General features: G+C 39.7%; 1 protein-coding gene across 5 annotated transcripts in view; it reads right to left on the bottom strand.

Annotated features, from left to right (window-relative positions):
* The window catches only part of LOC143143979 (protein trachealess-like), a 303,155-nt gene that overhangs the window by 167,122 nt on the left and 108,232 nt on the right, over nucleotides 1-27,801 (bottom strand). For 3 of the 5 annotated variants that reach the window (XM_076305878.1, XM_076305877.1, XM_076305882.1), the window contains one exon: nucleotides 8,679-8,708. The exons of the other annotated variants lie outside the window; for them this stretch is intronic. In XM_076305878.1, the coding sequence (XP_076161993.1) occupies nucleotides 8,679-8,708 (30 nt within the window). The remainder of the gene's footprint in view (nucleotides 1-8,678; nucleotides 8,709-27,801) is intronic. 5 annotated transcript variants of the gene reach the window in all.

The following is a 27,801-nucleotide window of genomic DNA, read 5'->3' as shown; positions in this document are numbered from 1 at the left end:
AAGTACTGCATGGTTCAATGTCGTTGTATTCCAACATCGAACAACCCAATATATTAGTGTTTTATGTATAAAATAAACGGAACAGTAAACATAGAAGAAATATAAAAAATTGTGAATCAAAATACGTAGAAAGGTACACGGAAGAACATTATTAAACATTTGTTTGATCACGAACGATGGAATTTCGAAGGATCTTCGAGTGACCTTCTTTCACGTAAGCTTTCAAGATCATTATAAACTTTGCTCTTAATTTTTGTCCGCGAGTAGCGAACGAATCAAACTTTTCTTTTTCCTTGAAGACGACATTGGATTATTTTTCGAGCTACCTTTTCTCGCACTTTGAGATCATTTTCAACACGTAACCTATAATTTCGTTCGTCGGGTAGCGGACATCGAGAATAATCCAACGAGATGAAATCTGAAGTGTTTTTTTCTCTTGTATAAAAATTACATTGCACGTAAGAAAGTTTAAGAAGACTTCTTGCGTAAAGGGTCACACGAAGGACCTTCGAAATTGCATCGTGATCAAACAAACGTTTAAGCACATTCTACCTCTTCATGTATTTTGATTTACAATTTTTGATTTTCTTCACAGAGATGCTCAACGTTTCGTTTTCTATTTGGTACGTGAAAGTAACGCGAACCAATCGAACCGCGATTATGTAAAATCACCGTGTTTGGGTGTACGGGTTGTTAAATTATTTAAATTGTCAGTTCAACGTGTAATCCACTTTGGTCAGATTGAGAGATTCCATTTTTATATCTTACAAATCCGTAAGTATTCCACGGTGATTGGCTCGATTAAGTCGAGGATATAATGCAGGAATTCGTGTTCTCTCTCTCTCTCTTTCTCTTTTTCTTGCAATCACGTCGTCCCACGTGCAATTTGGAACATGGAAATATAGTTAGAGGGATTCTTTCTAAAAAGAGTGCTCTAACAGGGTGCGGAGTTTACGTTGCCGGCGTTGAGTGGATCCTAATAAAAGACCATAGTCGGCTTATCGAATCTCGGGTTTGCGGTGGCGGAGAGTGTTCATAGCCTGTAGCCATTTTCACCCCTCTGTCAACCTTCAACCTCCGGTCCATTATCCTAGCCTTCCGTCGGAATATTATTTACCAATACCGCCCCAGCTTCTTGAAAAACGCTCGGTGTTGCACGAGAAACGGAACTCGAGAGTTAAAAAATTCCCGCGCGCCAAAATGAAATTTCACGATCGAAGGAATTAGGTTCATCGAATGCGAGACGAGAGTTACGGTTTTCGAGAGCGCATGGTGAACGATTCGATGCTTGAAACTTTTGATAAATAGTCACTGGTCATCGTTCTCGAGCGATGATAATTATCGAGAAATTCGTCGAACGAATATTTGCTCTTTTTTATATTTCTTGCTTTCCTTTTATTTATATTTCAGACGATATGTCTCAGGGAACGAATAATTATTATTTCAAGACCACGAGTAACGTCTACGTTCGGACCACGAAATGTAAGAATATACCTCGAGTGCACCAATAAATGCATTCTCATTTTCTACGAATGCACTTTCGTAGAAAGTGATCTCGATCGATCTGACGCGTTCAAGGACATACATCGAGCTCATAGAAAGAGAAATTATCAACGAAAGAAAATTGAGAAATAATCGCGACTCTTTTCTCCGCAGCTGTGAACGCGCGTAAAAATTCCACCGACTGTAATCGTCGATCGATTCGACGCGTTTAAGGACGTGTGTCGAGCTCGTAAAAGAGAGAAATAATCCAGAGGAATTATTATCCAAGTAAAATAAACAAAATGTATCTCCTTTCTTCTTAAAAATTCTTCCGAGAAGTAAAATTTGACTCGTTTGAAACTTCTTTTTAAAATTACTCATTAACGGTGTCTTTCTCTACAAAGTTCACGAACAATTACCAAAATGGACAACTAACGATACTCATAAATTGATTTGCCTTTTCCCCATCTAACTTCAAAGCTACCTATGTAGTCTGATTCAAATACGAATACACGTCCACCATTAGTGATTCGAGTGTTAAGGACACATGTACGTCGAGCTCGTAAAAGAGAAAAACAGTCCAGAGGAATCATGATCGAAGTAAAATAAAGAAAGCACGTAACTCCTGTCTCCTTAAAAATTCTTCCACTCGTAATTGACGAGCACCCGTTCACGAGGGTACGTATCGAGCGTATAGAAAATCGTAGAGAGAAATTATTCCCAACTAATGATAGTATTTCCATCGCTGGTGATTCCGGTGTTAAGGACGTATGTCGAGCCGGTAAAAGAGAGAAACAGTCCCGAGGAATTTCTTATCGAAGTAAAATATAAAAAAAAAAAAACAAAAACGTATCACCCGTTCTTTTAAAAATTCTTCCAGCCGTAATTGGGGGGCACCCGCTCACGAGGGTACGTATCGAGCGTATAGAAAATCGTGTAGAGAAATTATTCCAGGTAGAATTATTTCCAGCTCCGTGGAATCGGATTAACTGGTCCCCGACGGGCGTAATGAAGAAGAAAGTGCGCAGGTGTAATAACAGGAAAAGAATGGAGCGAATGAAAGTCCCCGATGATGATAGATCGAAACGGTGGAACGACCAAAGGAGAGAAAAAGAGAAGAAGGGTGGGAGGGGGGGTTGGTTGGTTGGTGGAATGCCTTTATACGCCGCGTCTCTATGAGATTCTTTCACGACACGCCGATTTAAAATGCCTTTTAAGACGCTCGTAGGGATTGGTGGAATTGTGCCGAGCTGAATCGAACGTTGAACTCTCTATACCCTCTGATGCTCCGTAAGTTGCATTCCTACTTTCCGCTTTAATAAGAAAGCCGATGCCCCGTGTCTATACTTATGCAACGAACCGTAGTCGATTTGACGCTGTTAAAGGAGCAATATTCGATTTACGTCGTTCCCCCGCGTGAACGACGGTGAGCCCAGCTTTTGCGCAACGAAGTTTCAGCAAGCTCGCGAAAGAGTTTCCGTTTCGTCACCGTGGTTCACTCGCGGGTAATACGTACAGGGTAAATCGGGAAAATTGACGTGATCGGGAAAATCTGCTTCGAGAATCCAGGTTCGTAGAAATTGAACAAAATCGAAGAGGATTTGGTCAAATAGTAAAGCGTTTGGTATATTTTTTTCGGATACCATTTTGCGAGAAAGGTTCACTTATCGTTTAAAAGTGTATACGTTGTATTACGAACGTACCAAGTTTGGTAAAAAAATGTTTTTTGTAAATTCAAAGTAGCGAGATCTTTCAAACGAGGGAAATTTATTTGAGTAAAATTTCTCTGCTTTAGGAATTCTTAAAGAAACTTCTGCTAGAGAAATTGATTCAAAGCGACACTCGAATTTCCATTTATACGATATACCACCTATCGAACATTATTAACACCTTGAATGAAAATCACAAGTCTCGTTTGTGATAAAATAATTGCTATTAATATACTGTAATAGATGCTTCTATATTTCCTTCGTTTCTATTCGAGATACTTTTATCGAAAGATTGAGGTTAACTCGACTGAAATTTTAAGGTTAGCTCAGGGTATCGCAAAACTGGAATCGATGTCAGCTTGATTGCTTCCGAGTAGTTGCATTGGAAATAAAAAAAATTACACGTACGAGCCAGAGGTTGCGAAAAGAGACCGTGGAAGATTTAGGGGGCGAAATGATCTCGCGACCCACGGAAGACGAACGAGGGTTCCAAACGGTCCTGCGGGAAACAAAAGCGCTCGTTTGGCCGCATTATAATACAACGACAGTAAACATATCCCGCAATTTAAAAATCGGAGTCGACGGCTCTCTCTCGCCGCTGCTTTGCAATTCCGCTCTGCACTTAGAAATTTTTACATAATCGCGTTTCAAGGCCGGATAATATTTATACGATAATTGACCCCCGACACGCCGCGCAAAATCGCTGTTGTAACGCGGACGCGATAATGCACGCGCATTATGGAAATGTATGACCGTGGTGCGTCAGTCAAATTTGGTTTATCGTTTTTTTCTCCTTTTTTCTTCTTTTTTCTTTTTTTCTTTCAACTTTCCGCTCTTCTTTCGCACACGTTCCCCGAAAGAAGGCGCAGACATTTTATTCGGTACTTTTAGCCCGGACTCTTATTAAATTGTTGCTCGAAACGATATTTGTGCGGTTACATTGTATTAAATCGTACGTGCTGTTAATTATCTCGATATTGAAATTTCTTGCGATCTTCGATCTTCGATTAATGGATTAAATGGTCCTTTATTTTCTGACTTATTTTCTGACATATTTTCTGAATATATTACAGAAAACCCATTTTTATCCAAATTTTCGTTGAGATTCACTTGAAAATACTATTATTCGAACGTTCTATTATCTAAGTATAGTATGTCCTTGTAGAATACCCCTTCTCCTAACGAAATACACTTCCATGACAATTGAAACTAATTCAGATTGTCACAATTTAGCGTGAAATTGGTAATGTACGGCATTCAAACCTAATAATAGCATCGAAGCAGAACCGTATGGAGTTGCCGATAGAAACGAGACACGAAATAATCGATAGATTGGATAATATCGTTTGATTGGTAATAATGTAGGAAATTGAGGCAGTTGGTACAGTTTCAGATAGTGAAAATGTCGAGTAGTCGTGACAATACATAACAAAAATACGTAGACACTCCAGAATAAAAGGAAAGATTCAATTCTAGAAATTTAAATACATGCAAAAACGTGTTTCGAGAGTGGAAGTCATCGAATTTCTCGTACCTCCCTCTCGTTGTGTCACACTTCAGTCCCAAGTCAGCGACACAACGGTAGAGATTAGCGTAGTCAAGAAAATAAATAAAAAGTGGTGTATATATGGTGGTACCTAAGTAACTGATGTATCTATCGTTTTGGTATATCAGGTATGAGGTATAACAGCACAAATAATTACAAAACAATATACACTTACTCGTGCAGCCTTCCCCCACTCCTTACACACGAAATTATTTTTCCACCTATTCTTGTAAAGATCGTCCGCATCGGTCCCAAAAACGAAGCATAAAATATACTCACGCACATATTAATATACCAAATATAAAATCTAACGATATACTTAATTACAGAACAATAAATACACTTCTCTAAACCATCTTCCCCCACTCCTTCCACCTGAGATTATTTTTCCACCTATTCTTGTAAAGATCGTCCGCATCGGTCCCAAAAACGAAGCACAAAATATACTCACGCACATATTAATATACCAAATATAAAATATAACGATATACTTAATTACCAAACAATAAACACACTTCTCTAAACCATCTTCCCCCACTCCTTCCACCTGAAATTATTTTTCCACCAATTCCTGCAAAGATCGTCCGTACCGGTCCCGAAAACCGGGCACAGAGCGTACACAGGCTCCACACGTGGGCCCATGGCGATCGGTGCGGTGGTGGGGGTTGGCGTATGCCCACGTAAAGGATCGCGGTCCGCGTGTCTCCTTTGAACCGGCCATTATGGAGATTCATAGGAAGTATTATGCGTTATATTATGAGCGATGCAGACGGAATTACGTGTTGCAGTCGTCGCGCGGCGCGAGCAGATAAAGCGCGAGGCGAGAAGTTTCGGTAATGGGCATTATTATCCGCGCGATGCGCCACGATTACGGGCCCGAGCCGCGACGCGTCGCAGTTTAGTCCCATTTACATTGTTAATAGAATCATTATTAGGTTATCGTGGCGATTTATCCGACTAATTGGGCCCGATGTTTCGGTCCCGTGGAAAAATGCGCCTCTGGTCCCCGTCCAGGCCCCCCCTCCCCTCCCAAAGCCCCCATCCTCCCACCGCAACTACCTTCTTCGAGCGCCGGTTAACGCGCGGTAACGTTCTCCATTTTTGCCGGGGAATATTCGGACGTTATTATCTCTCTTATACAGGCTGTGGCGAAATCATAGAGTAGCGGGCGTGCGCGCGCACGCCCGTGCGCATGCGCGAGAGAGCAAGCGACCGAACCACCGGGACCAGCGCGAGGGCTCCCGCTCTAAAAAAAGTTAATTATCGAGTAGCGCAATAATTACTTTCGGGCTCCCCTGTCTACGGGGTTCCTACGCGAATCCACCGACCAAGGGAGTTCCCTTTGGTCCTCTTTGGCCGGTTTCGGAACGACAGAACTCGAGGATCGGTTGAATTTACAGGAAAAATGTGACCGGTCCCCCTTTCCTTTGCAAAAAGTAATTTGGGAAGTTTTGCGCGAGATCGCGCCGGGGGTTAAACCGTCCCATGGAATGAATTTTCGATACAGGGTGGCTCAAAAGTTTCGCCCCGAACGGATTTCACCGTGTGGGATAATATGGGGAGATGGATGTGTTTTGGAAAGCGTGTTTCGAACGAGAGATATTCTACACGACTAATTTTTGAAATATATGATATTATTGTACAAAGTGTAAGTGTATAATTTTTTCTCCAAAGTATTGGCAGTGCTTCGAAAGCTTCCAGGAAGAAGGAATTTTTGCCAATATTTGTAGTGGCTGAAAATTGTTAGTTTATTATCGAAGATACTGAATTTTTTATACAGGGTGGCCAAAAGTTTCGCCCCGAACAGATTTGACCAAGTGAAAAAATATGGGGAGAGGGATGTGCGACACGGAGACAAATTTTAAAAATATATAATATTTTTTACAAAGTGTATAAAATTCTTTCTCAAAAGAATTGGCGATAATTCAAAGTTTCCAGAAAGATGGGATTTTTTCCAATATTCATAGTTACTGAAAATTGTTATTTTATTATCGAAGATACGTTTCAAGTGATTGTTGAAATTGCAGACAATACTCTATTTTTAATGTTTGATATTATTTAGTTTACTTATTGGTTCAGTTTACTCATTGGTTCGATTAAATGACACGCAACATTGTCCGGGAATCTTAAATATTCTACGTATATCTGTATATTTAAACAAAATTTAGAGGTAATTGCAATAATTACATAAATAATAGATTTTAATCCGCGAAAGAAATTCGTCAGTGTCGATCCATCGAAAGAGAGAAAACGTCCGAGAAATAACTTTCGCGATTAAGATCCACGTGCGGTGTAATCGCGGTACAAGCGTAAATGTTTAACATTCAAATTATTTCGCGTCGACGGTTACACCGTTCCGCGTATCGGCTCCGTGAAAAGATGATTGTCACCAAATTCGTCATCGTATCGTACACGCGTGCCTCCGCGGTAATTTTCATCCGTGCAAAAAATTGCCTCGACACCTTAAAAACTCTCAGCGTCGTTTACTCCTCGTTTTCGTGCTATTCCGAGTCCACGGTGCGCGCTTAAAAAGCTCGAGAATTCACGCAGCTGCGGGTCGTTTAAAAATTTCGTCGAACCTATTAAACCAGACCCGGGCCCCCCTTCAATTTCATCGCGTCAAACGTCTCGTAACAGGACTCGATGATCTTAACGCGAACCAAAAAGCAATCTACAGCTACTATAGCGCAAGAAAAAAAAAATAACTTGGCGAAAAGATTCACTGCACATTGCCAAGATACGCGACCAACGAGGCTCCACGCGAATATCGCAATTACTGAGTCGATGTACGAAAGAAAATTCAATCTTCGGAAATTCTCATAGAAGTATCGTTCCTTCGCGAAGTAATGGCGCACGAAATTGTACACGAATTACGGAATCCATTTTATATTTTCACCAATACCATCCGTTGCCTCGCCAATGTCTCTTACTGTGAACCATCGATGAAGTTACGAACAGAGAACCAATCGATGCGATATCAGAGGATAGTTTCTTGTAATTCGTTTAAGGAAGACGTGGTAACGTTAACGATAATTAAGGCCTCTCGTTTTAACGTTTCTCTGATGATTATATAATTAGTATTCGCTACTCCGACGTCCCTCTGATGATAAAAACAGAGTTCCCGGTTGCTCCGGTGACATTCTAATAAAAAATTATTATTCTCCGTTGCCGCGATGCTCGGCGATGATAATAAGAATTTATTATTCTGTGTTGATGCAATATGCTCCCGTTGATAATTAAGAAATTGTTCTCCGTTGGCCCAGTGTCTCGACTAAAAATTATTATTCAATCTCGGTGGAGGTCTGGATCACCGTGGGGGTGTTGCGACGAACGAGAGACCGTAGAAATATATTTAAAAATATATTTTAAAATAGAAATGTATTTAAAATATATTTTAAAATAGAAATATAGTTAAAAATATATTTTAAAATAGAAATATATTTAAAAATATATTTTAAAATAGAAATATATTTAAAAATATATTTTAAAATAGAAATATAGTTAAAAATATATTTTAAAATAGAAATATATCTAAAATATATTTTAAAATATATTTCCAAAGAAAAGTACGAACACGGATCAACGAGAGCTTCTTTCAATGGTTTTAATCTATACTTCCCTTGAACTGGCAAAGAAACATTAAATTTACATCGCTTTATCGCGATAGACTCACCCAATGATCCCTAGTTCTCCCGAAACGCTTTGTACACAAGTGTCGCGATCGATTCTTCGATTTAAAATCGTATCGTAGGATCGTCGCCGTATCGCGCAAGTTGTGCCACGATTTACACACGAACGTAAGGAAAGAGCGAACGAGGACTCTTGGTACGAGAGTCGAGCGAAAATGAAAAAAAAAAAAAACAAAAAGAAGAAGAAGAAGAATAAGCGGAAGAAACGTTGGTTTCGATACCGGGCATGCATTCTGACTAAATCTAGCATACCTTTCGGAAGCGTAGTGTCTCTCGTCAAATCTGTAACACATAAACAAGTCTTCGTCACTACACGGCATTGCTACGGAACACACTGGACAGGGGTCATTGGATCAGAAAGAACCAGTGTGCTCGACTCGTTTTATAAACTAGTTTCGACGAGCCCCCGCCAGAGTGGATACGAGCGACGAGGACGGGAACAGAGGGACCGGGGGGACCGTAGGAGATGGGAAGAACGCAGAAGGGGGTGGAGGACAAAGTGAAGGGTAGCTGGAAGGAGATATTCAGGTGGGCAGGATGGACGAAAGACGGTGAGGGTGGGGGGAAGGGGAGGAAGAACCGCGAAGATTATTTGAGCCGGTAGACGGGTAGTTTGGTGCACATAAGTAGTTATACCTATAAGTAGACATAATCATCACCAACGTAGGTAGGCAGACAGGTAAGGTTAATTTCCAAACCCCGTATTATGGTCCCCGAATCAACTTTTCCATAGTATAATAAGCAATTTTATGACGTGCACTCGTAATTATATTGAGATTAGATAAGACCTGGGCCCGTTTAGTTTGCGGCCCCTTAGATCGACGGACATTGTCCAAGTGGAAAAATTTCGGAACGATCACGGTGGATCGGTGCGTGGCCGTGCGTAAGGACGACGCGTTCGAACGATCACGGTCAGTTTTTAGTTTCATCGGACGCGATTTGCGCGGATACGTTCTTCGATCGGAATCCACGGTGACGATTTCAAACTCCGCGCGATTGGGATCGAGAAACGCGTCTACGGATCGCTGTCACTCGGTCGACTTGTGTCCTTTGTTTACGTCCATTTCGAAACTTGACGCAAAATTTTTAATAATTTTACTTTGATAATTGTAGGGTAATGTTTTTCGAATGATCGAAACGATCTAACGGTGTTGAGACGTGAAAGTTGGAATTTTATGGAATTGTGTTATTTATTTGCGTCGATTTCGAAACTTGACGCGAAATTTTTAATAATTTTACTTTGATAATTGTAGGGTAATGTTTTTCGAATGATCGAAACGATCTAACGGTGTTGAGTCGTGAAAGTTGGAATTTTATGCAATTGTGTTGTTTATTTGCATTGATTTCGAAACTCAGACGCGAAACTTATACAAATTTTACTTTGATAATTGTAGGGTAATGTTTTTCAAATGATCGAAACGATCTAACGGTGTTGAGTCGTGAAAGTTGGAATTTTATGCAATTGTGTTGTTTATTTACATTGATTTCGAAACTCAGACGCGAAACTTATACAAATTTTACTTTGATAATTGTAGGGTAATGTTTTTCGAATGATCGAAACGATCTAACGGTTTTGAGTCATGAAAGTTGGAATTTTATGGAATTGTGTTGTTTATTTGCATTGATTTCGAAACTTGACGCGAAATTTAAAAATGGTATTTTGTGTTAAGGTAATGTTTTTTAAATAATCGAAACGATCTAACGGTGTTGAGTCGTAAAAGTTGGAATTTTATGAAATTGTATTGTTTATTTGCATTGATTTTGAAATTTGATACGAAATTTAAGAAATGGTACTTTGCGTTAGGGTAATGTTTTTTAAATAATCAAAACGATCGAAATTTCTCCCCGCTTCTTTTCAATCAAATTTGCTATATAATATTACATTATATTATAACGCGAAATAATTAATAGGGATCTCAATTTCTAATCGAATAGTAAACTAGAAAGGAATCGATGTATAAAATATGAAAATAATAATTACAATTTATGTATGGTACTGCAAAATTGAATAGATACAAATATGCAAATAGACAGGACAGTGTCACTATTTTTTATCTTTAAACTGTCGTTTTAATTCCATTCGAGGACCATTGGAAAATTCTGCAAATTCTAGAACGTTCGTATTATCGTAACTTAGTCAATAATTTAACAATATACAATGCATATTATTACACATATTACGTGTCTCCCGATATAATAGATTGTTCAGTAAATTTTGTCATTTGATGAAACTTATTGAACAGTACTACAATGAACAGTACTGTTCAGTAAGTTTTATCAAATAACAAAACTTATCGAACAGTACTACATTGAACAGTACTGTTCAGTAAGTTCTATCAAACCACAAGACTTATTGAACAGTACTACATTGAACAGAACGGTTCAGTAAGTTCTATCAAACGACAAGACTTATTGAACAGTACTACATTGAACAGTACTGTTCAGTAAGTTCTATCAAACAACAAAACTTATCGAACAGTACTATATTGAACAGTACTATTCAGTAAGTTCTAGCAAACGACAAGACTTATTGAACAGTACTACATTGAACAGTACTGTTCAGTCAGTTCTATCAAACCACAAGACTTATTGAACAGTATTACATTGAACAGTACTGTTCAGTAAGTTCTATCAAACAACAAAACTTATCGAACAGTACTACATTGAACAGTACTGTTCAGTAAGTTCTATCAAACCACAAGACTTATTGAACAGTACTACATTGAACAGAACGGTTCAGTCAGTTCTATCAAACCACAAGACTTATTGAACAGTATTACATTGAACAGTACTGTTCAGTAAGTTCTATCAAACAACAAAACTTATCGAACAGTACTACATTGAACAGTACTGTTCAGTAAGTTCTATCAAACCACAAGACTTATTGAACAGTACTACATTGAACAGAACGGTTCAGTAAGTTCTATCAAACGACAAGACTTATTGAACAGTACTACATTGAACAGTATTACATTGAACAGTACTACATTGAACAGTACTACATTGAACAGTACTACATTGAACAGTACTACATTGAACAGTACTACATTGAACAGTACTACATTGAACAGTACTACATTGAACAGTACTACATTGAACAGTACTACATTGAACAGTACTACATTGAACAGTACTACATTGAACAGCACTACATTGAACAGTACTGTTCAACAAGTATTATCAAACGCCAAAAACTTCTCGAGCAACCTAGTACTGTTCATTAAGTTTTATCAAGGGACAAAACTTCTCGAACAACCTAGTACTGTTCAACAACGTTTGATCGTAGGACAGAACATTCTCGAGCAACCTAGTACCGTTCAATAAGTTTTGTCCCTCGATAAAACCTACTACCGCGCAAGACCCTCCAGAAGAAAAAGGACGGAACGTACGACTTCGGTCGCCGAAGTCCGAATTAAACTCCCGTTTAAATTTCATTCGAGACGGTTAAAAAGATTTCTCCGGTTTGCTCCCGGATCAATTTGCAAATTCTGCAAACCGTAGGGCGTTCTCGTAATCGAAGAGGCCGCGTAGCAAGTGTACCGCGGCCGAGTATGCGACTTTTTGTCGCACGAAACTCAAGTTCACGACAAACAAGCTCCGCGACACGGTGCATTTACAATGCTATTTTTCTCCTAAATGGAACTTCTTCTGATATCTCGCGATCGAGAAGTCAGCTTTGCGGCCGTTTTTCCGATCCCATCGAGCGGAGCGGCCCCGCGGACCGGAATGTCGGCCGATCCGATAAAAACCGAATCAAATATCTACCGTTCGGCCGGACCACGTCGACTAATGAAAATACCCATTGTTGCTCCTTGGGTTTTGCGTGAAGAAATTTTGTGGCCGCAGTATCCCGGCCTCGTGCGGCATTTCACTGCCCGGACGTATTAGGCCGAACACGTAATTACTGCGTTTCTTTCCGCGAGTTTCACCCTCCGCTGTCCCCGTGTACTTTTCCTATTTCGGCTCGGGCTGTCTGCATGGAATCGGCAAAAAAATTACCGCGCGCCGAACCATGCGATTTTCTCCTACCACGGATCTCGACGTATCTGATAACCGGGAATGTTACTGATCGAATCTTAACAATTCGCGAATCGACTGCGGCACCGATCACTTTGTACCCCTATTTCGGCTTGGAGATCATTTTCAACTTTTTTATTTTTTTTTCTTCTGTTTTTACGAACGATTGTGCGAAGTTGGACCTACTTGGGTTTCGAACCTTCTCCAACTTTTCGATTTGAGAGAGAGAAAGGGAAACGGAGAAACATTCGCGATAGAATCTTTAATAAGTAATCTTTGATCGTAATTTCAGATTTTAAGTTTCTATGGTTTGTAGAATTACAGAAATTATTTTTTCAACGTTCGTGTGTATTTTAAGATTGGATATCAGCGATGCTTTGCAAGTAAGTTTCCATTCCGTTTGTTTCACTGGTAAATGAGATTCATCCGGAGCGGGATGAATCTAACCGGAAGGGATCGAAAGGATTGGATCGTTGTGATGTACACGTCTGTTGAAAGTGAACGAAATTAGGTTTCGAATGTGTAATTATTTCGGAAAATTATGTATTATGTATATATATATATATTTGCTTCGTTGTACGATGTACTGAAATACACGAACAAGAAAATGGTAATATCGGTAAACTGAATACACAGACGAATAATTAAAATGTTTTTCTAAGAAATAGTGTCCCTTGAAGTACATTCGACGTTAATATTCCAGTGTAATTAATTTTTTACCTTTAATCAAGTAGCTGAACGATTCGTTTTCGTGAACGCCACAGAATGGCCCCGTCGCCTAGAAACCGAGCGTTATCTCGATAGTCGGCCAATTTACACGGCATTAGGGTCTGCGTAAATAGAAGCACGGCTGATTTAATTTCCCGTAATGGCAATTGACTGGGAGCGTGTCGAGGTCCTCGTCGTTCCCAGCGGAGAGCGCTCTTTATTTTTCCGTGTCGTGGAAGACGATACACGACCAGCCGGGAATTTCGAGGGAAATCGAAACGATTTTCGACGATCGTCGCGCACCGTACGCGTCCCTCGAAACCGCGAAAATCATTTTTCAACGAGACACGGGACGATAAATCACGTTCGACGTTCGCGTGAAATATTTCCACTCGAGGCGCATTCAGCTGGAAACTGCATCACGCGGTGCACTGGATCTCGAGTTTACGCGGAAAAATTGTGTTTCTCTTTATATTTTGATTTAACGCGTTTGGTGGAAATGTATTTAGTAAATATCGATGCGAATTAAAATGATAATTTATGAAGAGATAGGTGTGTCGAGTGATAGGCAATTGTGAATGCTAGAAAAGTATTCAAAATTATTTTTCTCGAGTACGTTTTTGATTTAATATATTGGGTGCTGATATATTTACGAAATATCAATGTGAATTTAAATAATAAGTTAGGAAGAGACACGTGTAGAGTTATAGCCAATCATAAATGCTAGAAAAGTATTCAAAATTATTTTTTTCGAGTACGTTTTTGATTTAATATATTGGGTGCTGATATATTTACGAAATATCAATGTGAATTTAAATAATAAGTTAGGAAGAGACACGTGTAGAGTTATAGCCAATCATAAATGCTAGAAGAGTATTCAAAATTATTTTTCTCGAGTACGTCTTCGATTTAATACGTCGGGTGCTAATGTATTTACAAAATATCAACGCGAATTAAAATAATAATTTATAAAGAGATACGTGTGTCGAATTGCAGTCAATCATGAGTGTTAGAAAAGTATTCAAAATTATTTCTCTCGAGTACGTCTTTGATTTAATACGTTGAGTGACAATATACTTACAAAATATCGACGCGAATTAAAATAATAATTTATGAAAAGATATGTTTGTCGAGTCGTACTCATGTGTGCCTCAAAAATATTAAAAATTAATTTTCCCTAATTCGAAAGCTCGTAGCAAAAATAATCATTTTATATTTTTTATTTATTTTTGCACAAGGAATCGTTTCATACCCGTATAATTCTTATCCTCTCTGTATACAATCCGAGGCATTCTTACCTTTCTTGCTTGTAACATATGTAATATTATCAAGCTTCAATATTTTATATTTTTCGAAGCATTGAAAGATATCGAAGAACTATATTTTCCATTTAAATCGATCAATATTCGTATCGAACGAGCGAATCCATCGGTAGCAGAACCGATCCGATCGGTTACAGTGGCGCCACCTACTCGGTGAAATTTATATTTAGACCATGTGTATCGAAACTGAACTATTTCTTCCGTATTGAACATTTGTTCTATCTCCGTTAGGTATCGGTAAATTCAACTAACTGGTGTTCCATTCTCCGATTGATAACGTAATTATAAATCGACTCCGATTTTCATAACGTAATTATAAATCGACTCCGATTTTCATAACGTAATTATAAATCGACTCCGATTTTCATAACCTAATTATAAATCGACTCCGATTTTCATAACCTAATTATAAATCGACTCCGATTTTCATAACGTAATTATAAATCGACTCCAATTTTCATAACGTAATGATAAATTGCCAAAAAAAAAAATACGCGGATATTCTTCAACATTCTGTGCACCACCATTGACAAAAGTCACTCAGGTGATATCTCTGCTAAAAAAGAAACGAATCTTCAGAATCGAGACGAATTGCAAACTAAGTCGCGTTACCATGATCGAGAAACAATTATCGTCTCTGTCGGGGCTGTATCTCGCGAACCTGTCAAAGTCGAGGAATCTTCTCGAAACGAAGCCTCCGAGTGGATCTCGTGACCCTTGCCACAAGACGACGCGCGAACCTAACGTCGTCGCGAGAGCTATTGACCTCGAAAGGCGTCCGCTTCATTGAAGGCGAGGGTCGATACCGCGACGGAAGAACGTGAAAACAATTCGAATCGCGGCCGGTGCATTCATTTGAGATCGGTTTTGGAACGGTTTCTCCCTGATCCGCATTTAAGTTAGCCTCACGTTCGGCCGCAGCACGTGATCCAGCTGCTCGAGAGGAATCCCACGTATCCGTGACGTCACTCTATCTCAGCCCGCGAGCGAGCGAACCAACGAGCGAACGAGCGAGCGAGCGAACCGCGCGCCGATACCAGCGCGAGACTTCTGTCTAGTCACTGACTTATTAGGAATTCCGGCCGAACCGCGTGCAGAAATTCGGCTGCGCCACGTGCATTCGCCGGACGCACGTTCTTATAATCTGCGAGACGTCGCTGGACTGGCTAAACTAGGGGCCCTTCGCCCCTAGGACGCGCATCGATTCCCCCGAAAGTTGCGCGGTGCTCGTTAACACGTGCGCATCGACGTAGCGATGAACACAGCTGGTGCAACGTACTCTTTTCGATGTACCGCGCGAACCTCGAAAGAACGCACCTGAAAGAAGCTACTTCGATGATGGACTCGTCCGTGAGTTTCACGATTTTAGTAACGCGTGGGTTTGAATTGGGAGAACGATGTTGTCAGATGCGTTGAGAAGGTGTATTGCACGAAACTCGAAAGAATGCACCTAAAAGAAGGTACTTTGATGATGGACTCGTCCGTGAGTTTCACGATTTTAGTAACGCGTGCGTTTGAATTGGGAGAACAATGTTGTCGGTTCGTGAAGAAGGTGTATTGCACGAAATTCGAAAGAATGCACTTGAAAGAAGCTACTTTGATGGTGGACTCGTCCGTGAGTTTCTCGATTTTAGTAAGGTGTGCGTTTGAATTGGGAGAACGATGTTGTCAGATGCGTTGAGAAGGTGTATTGCACGAAACTCGAAAGAATGCACCTGAAAGAAGCTACTTTGATGGTGGACTCGTCTGTGAGTTTCACGATTTTAGTAACTCGTGTGTTTGAATTGGGAGAACGATGTTGTCAGTTCGTGAAGAAGATGTATTGCACGAAACTCGAAAGAATGCACCTGAAAGAAGCTACTTCGACGGTAGACTCATCCGTGAGTTTCACGATCTCATTAACAAACACTCCTTAATTGAGAGAACGATATTACCAAGATTTTGGAAAGAGTATTGTACGAAGCTTGAAAGAATGCACCCAAACGAAACTACTTCAACGGTAGATTTATCTGTAAGTTTCAGGATTTCAATAATATGTGCATCTCAATTGGAAGAACGATATTACCAAGATTTTCGAAGAAGTATTGTACAAAGATCGAAAGAATGCACCTGAGCGAAACAACTTGAACAATAGACTTATCTGTAAGTTTCACGATCTCATTAACAAGTACATCTTAATTGAAAGAACGATATTACTAAGATTTTCGAAGGAGTATTGTACGAAGAGCGAAAGAATACACTTAAGGGTAGCTCCTTGAACATTCATCTCCTTTGAATGTCACACGATCTCGTTGATACGTACACTTAAACCGAGAAGACGATGGGGCAAGGTTCAGTCCTCGATGTACTGTTCGAAATTTAAAAGAATGCACTCAGGTCCTTTTTTTGAACACTGAACCCCCCGAAAATTACACAATCTCGTTAATACGATCGAGGGGACGACGTTAGAAAGTTTTATCTTCGATGTACTGCACGAAGTTTAAGAAAATGCACCCAGGTCCTTTTTTGGAACACTGACCCCCTCGAAAGTTACACGATCTCGTTAATATGATCAAGTGCACGACGTTACCAAGTTTTATCTTCGGTGTACTGCACAGAGTTCGAAAGAATGCACCCACCCTACCGAGAAATCCACTCTTCCTCCCATAAATTGCACCTCCACGATAGCACACCATTACCAATATTTAAAAATCGAGACAATTATCAATATACGAAGCACGCGATCAGAGAATTCTTTTCACATCGAGAAGGGACACGAATAACGATGGAGATGACTCCCGATCGCGAATCCGAGTAAGAAATTTGATCAATACCCGAGACGTCAGTGTAACGCTTTTAACTATCAACTCGTTAACATATTTTACGTATTTACAGCGTACATCGATATGGAAAACTGTGTTAATAGACACGAGGGTAATTTTTCAAATAATTAGATACAATGGTAACGATACCCGATTTTGCGTAAGTGCGCGCCACGATCTAAGTGAACCGGCAACGAAAGAATTCGTTCGAACGCGATCGTAACACCGAATAACTCGTTAATTATCTGTAATTTCCGATAAAACGAGCACGAGCACTCCCTATCGTTAACTGTTGCCTAATTCATCCGTGAAAGGTACCTTGTCCCCCGCGCGCGACGTTACTTTCGAATCACGCGGTACGTTTTTCCCGCGAACGATCAGCAGCCCGCATCATTGCTATTAATCACTACATTATCATTTAATTGATACTCTCGCGGCAACGTATAATGGCAGAAAAATATGCAGAGCCCGCGTATTCCACCGAACGCCGAAGGAACTTTTTAGCTCTTAAATCACGCCGGATAATAAGTCTCCGCGAATGTCCTAACGTACGGCGTGATAATTCACGATGATAGATATTGTAGCCGAATATTCGCATAATCCTTTCTTTATATTGGTCGATCACGGGAAAAAGATTTGTGGTGGAGGCGTCGGCGCCCCGTGGCTACGCGCATCGCTCGTTGGTAGCTCCCTAAATCTTCCGCCATTTTGGTCCACATTCGCGAATTAAAACCAGCACGCGGAGTATCTTCTAAATAGTAAACACGCGTCACGGAGATTTCAATTTTCCCGGAGTTTTCCCATCGAGTCGTCTAATTCATCACTGCGAGCCACAAAATCATTCGAGGACGTATTTAGAAGATTCGATGAACAAAAACGCGAACAAAATGGCACACGAGTGCTTAAGTTGTTACGATCGACGAAATGTATCCTCGAAAGTGCATAAGCAAAGAATAATTATGGGTCATTTGTGTCTGAATCGACTCTTTATAAATATTATCATTGTATTTATATAATTGTAAACAAAAATCCAGGAATGGAAAAAAAAATGGTTAATGTTTTGTCGTGTTTCTTAATAAAGAAAATATAGTATATGTTCTCTTGGCACTGTTGCGAGAAAAGATCTTTAGTTTAAGAGCTTCTTTGGAGAGCTTCTGTTACGAGAAAAGACCTTCACTTTAAGAGCTTCTGTTACGAGAACAGACCTTCACTTTAAGAGCTTCTTTGCAAACTGTTCTCGCGGAACAGATATTTTAGAACTTTTCTTATAAAAGTTCCACGGTTACTACAGTACTTTCACTAATGTTTTGTAAAATAAAACTTCAAACTCGTGGCACATTCTAGGTAATAGTTTTCTTCGATAGGTAATCTAATTAACCCTTGTACGTACAATCAAAATGTTCGTTATTGGACAATCTGAATATCCCATACAAAAGCGTTATGATATATTAGATAATTAGATTTATTTCGTATATTCTCAAAGCACTTAATTATTTCCCATAACACGATGAGTAATATTTTAAATAATTTGAGGGGAAAATTGCTCGAAACCATGATAGTTCTTCCTACAATAATAATTTCTTCCAAAAATTTCCGTTCTTAATTACTAGATTGTTTAATAACTTTTGTCCTATTTTCCATTGTAAAAAAAGTACTAGGACACTTCGACTTTAAACAATTGTAAATATACGAACGAGTCGACAGATCTACACGAAACTTCGCATATGTTCGTCGAACAGTAGTACCATCTTTAGAAAAATAAAACGACAAACCCAATAATTCCATTTCTCATCGAACGACAAAACTTATTCAGCAATCTATTATATCTAATCATTAATAAAATATCCTATCATTAATAAAAAGAATTACTTTTACGAATCTACCGTCCCACGAGTCATTATTTTGTATTTTTTTTATCGAGCAACCTATTACTTCGAAAATTTCTCCCTTAAAATTGCCCTCGTGAATCTTCCCTTACAAATCATCGATCCATCGTAAAAAACTGTCGAAAGAACCTAGAGCAGTTTAACGATGCTCTCGCAAAAACACAGCTACCCATCGAAAGAGATCTACAAATAGGTGTACCCAACTATACTCGCAAAGGTTAAAATACACGCATCTGAAACTACACAAAAAAAAAAAAACATTCCAATTTCCAGCCAGGTAACGAAACAAATCAAAAGAAACACGTCCTAGTAAAATTGGTACACGCGGGCTATTCGTGTACGGTCACGGATCTAGCCTCGTTCCTCGGTGGATCTATAAATCGATCGGGGACATCAAAACACAGATACACGTGTCTCGGTTAACGCGACTAATCACCGAGCGAGGAACACACCGGCTCGCGAGGATCCTGCCCTTTGAAAAAAAAAAGAAAAAAAAAGAAAGAAATACACCGTCGGGTGAAGAAAGGAGAGGGACGAACGGTTGCGCGAGAGCACACGAGCTACAGTACTTAAGAGAGAAGAATGCGCGGGTATAGATCACCGTGCTGGAGCGTAACGCGGGATTGGTTACGGTAGGCGAGAGCGTAGAAACGCGCATTGTCGAGGTTTCATAAGACGGGAAGAAATCGCGCGACAATAGAGAGACGCCGCTCTTGGAACAGGGTGGACGAAGAGGCGAGGTGTCTCGGCATAAGAAAAGTCCAAGAGGCTGGAGCCGGTAGAGCCAGCCGATGGCCTGCACCGTGGCAGGCCTGGTGAGGCTTCAACGAACCGGGGAAAAATCTTCCTCGTCATTGTTTCGCTCGTTTCTCTTCCTTTCAGCGTTATTTATCGGCCCGGTTGAATATTCAGCCAGCACCGGGACAAAACCGTCGGGACAATCAGGGGACCATAGCTACGCGCTCCACCGGCCGCAGAAGAGTGCCACTTTACTGAAACGCGCGACCAGCTCCGAGTCGGAGCTACGGGACGTCGCCGCGTGGATATTGTTGGACGTCGGGACGTTGGATGCGGCCGCAACCGTCGACGCGAGTACAATGCCGCAAGAACGGCGGAATGCATTAATATTAATAGTGGCACCGAACGGAGTCCCCCGTAACGGTCGCGAGTCAGGTGAGCGGTTCTCCGCAGCGATGGGTCTCTCCTTCATCACCCGAAATCTCTTCTGCTTGGATCGCCACTGCTCGGTTATACCTTTCGTGGTTTTTCGTTTTGTTTTCTTTATACCACGGTGGGTGGAAAAATCGATCGCGAAAGGAAATTAAGGCGATCGTGAGATAACTCGGTCGAGAGGTTCCGATTCTGAGACTGGTGGTGGGTCTTTGGTATCGAGTGTTTCCACGAGTGGAGTTTTAAGGTTGGAGATGTTTGGTTTGTGTTTTCGGAAGTTGGTATTTGTGTTGTGGGTATCCGAGGGTGGAGAAGTATTTTTTTCTATTCGAAGGGATTATTCTCTGCGGGTGGAGTTCCAAGTTTGGAACTGTGCGTTTTATGTTCTTTGGTGTAGGCATTTGTGTTGTGGGTATCCGAATGTGGAGAAGTATTTCTCCCTTTTGAAAGGATTATTTTTTATGGGTTAGGTCCTTATGTTTTTGACAGTAGATATTTGTGTTGTGGGTATCCGAGGGTGGAGAAGTATTTTTTTTTATCCGAAGGGATTATTCTCTGCGGGTGGAGTTCCAAGTTTGGAACTGTGCGTTTTATGTTCTTTGGTGTAGGCATTTGTGTTGTGGGTATCCGAATGTGGAGAAGTATTTCTCCCTTTTGAAGGGGTTATTTTTTGTGGGTTAGGTTTGGGTTAGGTCCTTATGTTTTTGAGAGTAGATATTTGTGTTGTGGGTATCCGAGGGTGGAGAAGTATTTTTTTCTATCCGAAGGGATTATTTTCTGCGGGTGGAGTTCCAAGTTTAGAACTGTGAGTTTTATGTTCTTTGGTGTAGGTGTTTGTGTTGTGGAGAAGTATTTCTCCCTTTTGAAGAGATCATTTTTTGTGGGTGGAGTTTTAATTTTTGGAACTGTTCCAATTGTTTCTTCGGGAGTGGTATTTGTGTTGTGGGTATCCAAGTGTGGAGGAGAAATATTTCTCCCTTTTGAAGGGGTTATTTTTTGTGGGTTAGGTTTGGGTTAGGTCCTTATGTTTTTGAGAGTAGGTATTTGTGTTGTGGGTGTCCAAGGGTGGAGAAGAAGTATTTCTCCCTTTCGAAGGGATTATTTTCTGCGGGTGGAGTTTCAAATTTGGAACTGTCCCTTTTATGTTCTTGGCTGTAGGTATTTGTGTTGCGAGTATTCGAATGTAAAGAAAGTGGGTGGATTGTGAATGCAGTTTTAATTTTAAAACTGACCCTTTTGTGTCATCACAACTAGGTATTTGTGTGTTCGAGTACCCGAGTGAGAATTCCAAAGAAGAAATATTTTTTTCTTTCTCCTCAGTAGTAATACAAAGACACCGCTAGTGTATATTTTCAAACAACAAATACAAGAGTACTACAATATCTCGTTGAACGAAAACACGAATTCTAATCATAGATCAAAATTACAATTTCACTTCGAATAAATAAAAATTGATCCGTCTTCCGTTATTCGGATAAAACCTTGTCCACCTCTGCCTAGAACTTTCACACCCCATGACAAATCTAACAAACGACCGTGATATATCGCGACCGAAGAAACACGTAGACACACGAATTGAAATCGTTGCAAGAACGTGTATTCCCACATAATCTTCGACAAAAGTTGCATCTATACCCAATCTATACTCATTAGTTCTTTAATTTCTGCGAAGTACACAAATTGCACAAGGAACGAAAATTCAAAGACACGTTGATAAATATCCTACTCCACTCTTTGACCGTGATTAGGTACTCGTATCGGCATGCTTACCCCAATTTAGCGAGCACGTGAAGAACCTCTAAGTAGCCCGTGGTCATCAAAGCGTCAATTGCGAGCATTCTTCGGCCGTAATACGTTTCTGACCCAAATTGTCGTATTTCCACGCCCGCAAAGAATCCAACCAGCCGCTTGTTAGGTTGGCAGCACAAGCAGAGGCATACTTGCCATTCGATAAGGTTGTCGCCTGGAGCATTGGTTACGCCTCCGAGGTCGCCACCCGTTAACGCCCACGTAGGTACCTTTCCTTTATCATCGCACCTTCACGGTTGCTCGTCGTTACGGCGCGTTACACGAACCTCCGCAGTTTAACAGTTAAACCCAGACCTGCTATGGACACCTCCGCCGCCGGTACGTGCGAACGTCCAATCGCTTCAGCCGGGATATTTTAATCCCGGCCTGACGAAAGCGCGGAACCGGAATCAGAACGATCAGCAAACCGGACGAACTGTAATTTCACTGACTACTGTTTGACACCACGATTCGTTCAGTTTCTGATATCGTTGCATAGAGTTTAGGTCTCTCGACAAGCTTGAACTATTTAGAACTGGGTCCTCTGTCGTTCCTCGAGACCAGGTCAGAATAATGACCTGGATGCTGTTTAAAATTGATGCTTCGTTGTGGTGTATGTGTAAGTCTCTGGTGTTGCTTTTTGGAATATTTATCGATAGTAATTTTCGAAATCCTAGAGTCGTCTTTCATTTCTGAAGTGAGTTTAGGTCTCTCGACACGCTTGGACTATTTAGAACTTGGTTCCGCGAGACCAGGTTGGAATAGTGACCTGGATACTGTTTAAAATTGATGCTTCGTTGTGGTGTATCTGTAAGTCTCTGGTGTTGTATTTTAGAATATTTAACGATAGTAATTTTCGAAATCCTAGAGTCATCTTTCATTTCTGAAGTGAGTTTAGGTCTCTCGACACGCTTGGACTATTTAGAACTTGGTTCCTCGAGACCAGGTTGGAATAGTGACCTGGATACTGTTTAAAATTGATGCTTCGTTGTGGTGTATCTGTAAGTCTCTGGTGTTGCTTTTTGGAATATTTAACGATAGTAATTTTCGAAATCCTAGAGTCGTTGTTCACTTCTGAAGAGAGTTTAGGTCTCTCGACACGCTTGGACTATTTAGAACTTGGTTCCTCGAGACCAGGTTGGAATAGTGAACTGAATGCTGTGTAAAGTGTATATACTTCTTTGCAATATATAGGTCTCTAGTGTTGTGGACATTTGGAATATTTATCGATCATTATCTTGGAAATCCTAGAGTAGTCTTTCACTCCTCGAGTGGATCTAGGTGTCTTGACATCTTTGCACTGTGGAGAACTGGCTTTTCTATTGTTCCTCGAGGCTAGGTTAGAATAAGGACTTGAACATTACCTAAAATCGATGCTTCGTTGTAGTGCACAGGTCTCTGGTGTGGTTGATTCTTGAAATATTTATCGATCGTAGTTTTGGAAATCCTAGATTGGTCTTTCAATCCTTTGAATTGTCTTGAGTTTTTGGTTGCACGAGTTTTCTGCGTTAAACTATACTTTGACCAACTTGATTTTGCAATTTCTAATATCATTGTACAGACCATAAAGGCATTTCGACACCCGTTGTGTTACTCTACTTACATCCAAGTCTTTCTTTACTTTTTAACATCAGGTTAGAGTATTTCTGTAGACCTGGGTAAACGTTTTTTGAAATTGATGCTTCTCGACGTTACATGGACGATAACTGCTGTCTTTGACATCATCATTTATTTACGATCGAATCTCCGGACAATATTTAATCTTGCTTTGGTACGAGCCCGAGGGCTGCAATACGCAACACTCCCAGTTGCGTTCGAATCTCTGTAACATTTGAATCTCCTGACAGCGTAGTCTTCGGTAAGTCGGTAATTTCTAGGGAGAATGTTTGTTTTTCATCGCGACGTGACTCAAGCTGTCTCAGCTCGGTTCTGTTGCATTAATTTGTAATAGAGATATCGCAGTCGTGTCATCGCGCAATAGCGTCTCACGAAGTAACTACAACATCGTTACCCAACGACGTAATACTCTACAAGGGCAACGTCCGTGCACTGCATCGATTCAAGAAGCGGCATAATTGTCGAATGACCGGTGTATCTTTACTATACTTTTGTATTGGAAAGTGATCGATGTGGCAGTTGAACTATACGTGATACCGATGGAGCAGTTGAATTATACGCAATGTCGATGTAGCAGTTGTATTATGCGTGATGTCGGTGTAGCAGTTGAATTATACGTGATGTCGATGTAGCAGTTGTGTTATGCGTGATGTCGATGTAGCAGTTGTATTATACGTGATACCTAATATAGCAGTTGTATTATACGTGATATCTATATAGCAGTTGTATTATACGTGATATCTATATAGCAGTTGTATTATATGTGATACTGATGTAGTGTGTTGTATTATACGTGATGTCGATGTAGCAGTTGCTGTTTTATTATACATGATATCTATATAGCAATTGTATTACACGTGACATCTATATAGCAGTTGTATTACTATATACGTGATATCTATATAGCAGTTGTATTATACGTGATATCTATGTAGCAGTTGTATTATATGTGATCCTGATGTAGTAGTTGTATTATACGCGATGTTGATATAGCAGTTGCTGTTTTATTATACAAGATATCTATATAGCAATTGTATTATACGTGACATCTATATAGCAGTTGTATTATACGTGATATCTGTATAGCAGGTGTATTATACGTGATATCTATATAACAGTTGTATTATACGTGATATCTGTATAGCAGTTGTGTGATACGTGATATCTATATAGCAGTTGTGTTATATGTAATATCTATATAGTAGTTGTATTATACGTGATGTCGTTGTAGCGGTTGTATTACACGTTGTCAGTACTTGATGATCAGAAACGAGGTATACAGTTTAGAAACGGAGATCGAGTTATCAACAATAAGATGTTATCGGTAAAATTTTTCCACTAGAGGATACACCATTATCGCAACAATTAGAATAAACAGAAACCACGATAAATAGAATAAACTATGTTACTCGATAACAGAAATTTAATCACCCACGGATACAGTGTTCCACGAAAGTCAGATTCAGAATGACACACAGTCCTAAACTTGTTACATTTGTAACGAAAAATTGAATCTCGAAAACTGCTCTAGAAATTAATAAGTTACAACAACGTTACTTCGCATTGAACCGATTTGCGATTCTAATTTCAAACGCGATGCAACCGAAGAGCGTGAAGAAGCCAACTGACATTTTTGCTTATTAGCAAAGTAAACACGACAAATAATTGTAGGAACATCCTGACGTGTTAATATTTATCGTCCACGATCTGAGTAATTATTTTCGAATAAACCGAGAACGATGCCTGGATAACAAGGCTACGGAAGTACGTAACGTTTAATATTAATATCGTGCGGCGTCATTTTGCTGGAACAACGATCCTCCCCGTAATTTTACGGGTGTGACGATAATCTTTGTGGCATGTTTAACCGAAGAACGGACCTTGGAAATTTTGACGGAATCTTTCTAAAGATAAGAGAAACCGCGTTGTCCTTCTGGCTCCGACTATACAACAATACAGGCTGATGAATTATTGTCAACTTCAGAATGGGTTAGGACTTTCCGCAGAAATTTTATATATATCTACAAGGCGGCATCTTCATAACGCGAGCAAAGGTTTTGATAGTCTTGTAGGTTCAGTCCTGAAGAACGTGGCGAGATGGGGAATAAGATACAGTGTGGCAGATGCTTTGTTGCGCACCGTGGCATAGGCGCATGAGTCACGGTTGTATTAATTAAACAAAACCGACGGCGCATAATTCTTTGCTAGGAACACGCGATTGTTGTATAATTTTTACCGTGATATCACGTTCGTTTACAATTCCGCGTAGACGGAACGTTTTTCCGTCCGGAGGAGCGAATTATTTTAGATCAAGAACTTGATAACGCCGGTAAACGTTGATAATTTAAATGGAAAATTATACGAAATTTAATCACTATCTAAAACAGACCTCGTTTTATTCCTTGGAATTATTATGAGTGTATTTTCCACAGATTTTTGTTTCCGTAGAGGAATACGTTATTTGTTTCAATAGTGACAAAAATGGTACGTCTGCACGTGAATAGGAATATTTATAATTTTTACGGGAATGACATTTTCTCGTAACCAATGGAATACAATTCGGCCGAATATAATGAGATCTTCGCATTTCATTCTCTCATTAATTTAAATTACACGATAACCCCTACAAATATCACCGTAGGCCTAATCTACCCCACACGCGTTTAACTCACGAAATTAGCATACCCTCATACTCTCGCATACCCTTTGGTACTTAAACACCGGGCAACCAAAGTCTATCCTTCACAGCCTGTTCCTCGAATCGAGCAACAATTCCGTTCAGCCTCCACGACGTGAAACAAAGTGCTCGAGAAAATGCCAACGACCTGGCTACGATGGTTACCAACACTTATTAACCGTTTCGAATAATTAGAGGATCCTTTACTCGCAACGACCCGATGCGACGTTGAATAAAAATATTGTTCTCGTTGTTTGTCAATATCGAGTAGCATAGATCTATTTAGAATCTGTGTGAGTTGTTATATACTATATAATATTGTACAATATATTGTACGTACTGTATTAATATATTATATACAATACGGAAAAGAGATCAATATTATCATTCCGTTACAACGAACACACAATCTTCCCATGTAACTTCATTAATTTTCAATTTCGTTTCGAAATGCCTCCAAATCGAAATTATAGTATGAGAAAATATAAAATAAAATACACCTCTCGCAGAACTTGCATCCCCAAACGAAATTTCAATACAGAAGAGAAGAAAATACATCATTGAATTATTTGAAATTCAAATTTTGAATCTTCCAATTATAATTATCCTCGACTTTACTGTATATTTTTACTTATATATTAAATATATATTTCTCTATTTGACTCGAAACACTTTGAACGATACACTCAATGGGTAAAATCTCTGTCGTCGTGGAATCTTCGTAAAAATTTAAAAAAGAAATGTATACATATAGTAGGTTGTTTAATAAGTTTTGTCGTTCGATAAAACTTATTGAACGGTACTACATTGAACAGTACTATATTGAACAATACTACATTCAGCAGTATTACATTGAACAGTACTACATTAAACAGTACTACATTAAACAGTACTATATTGAACAGTACTACATTGAATAGTAGTACATTGAGCAGTACTACATTGAACAGTACTACACTGAACAGTACTACATTAAGCAGTACTACATTGAAAAGTACTACATTGAACAGTACTACACTGAACAGTACTACATTAAGCAGTACTACATTGAAAAGTACTACATTGAACAGTACTATATTGCACAGTACCACATTGAACAGTATTAGATTGAACAGTACTACACTGAACAGTAATACATTGAGCAGTACTACATTGAACAGCACTACATTGAACAGCACTACATTGAACAGTACTACATTGAGCAGTACTACATTGAACTGTACTACATTGAACAGCACTATATTGAACAGTACTACATTGAACAGTACTACATTGAACAGTACTACATTGAACAGTACTACATTGAGCAGTACTACATTGAACAGTACTACATTGAACAGCACTACATTGAATAGTACTACATTGAACAGTACTACATTGAACAGTACT

The sequence above is a fragment of the Ptiloglossa arizonensis genome, chromosome 3 (assembly GCF_051014685.1).
Source record: "Ptiloglossa arizonensis isolate GNS036 chromosome 3, iyPtiAriz1_principal, whole genome shotgun sequence".
Lineage (NCBI taxonomy): Eukaryota > Metazoa > Arthropoda > Insecta > Hymenoptera > Colletidae > Ptiloglossa > Ptiloglossa arizonensis.
The sequence above is the reverse complement of the archived record's forward strand: the minus strand, read 5'-3'. Positions and strand labels throughout refer to the sequence as shown.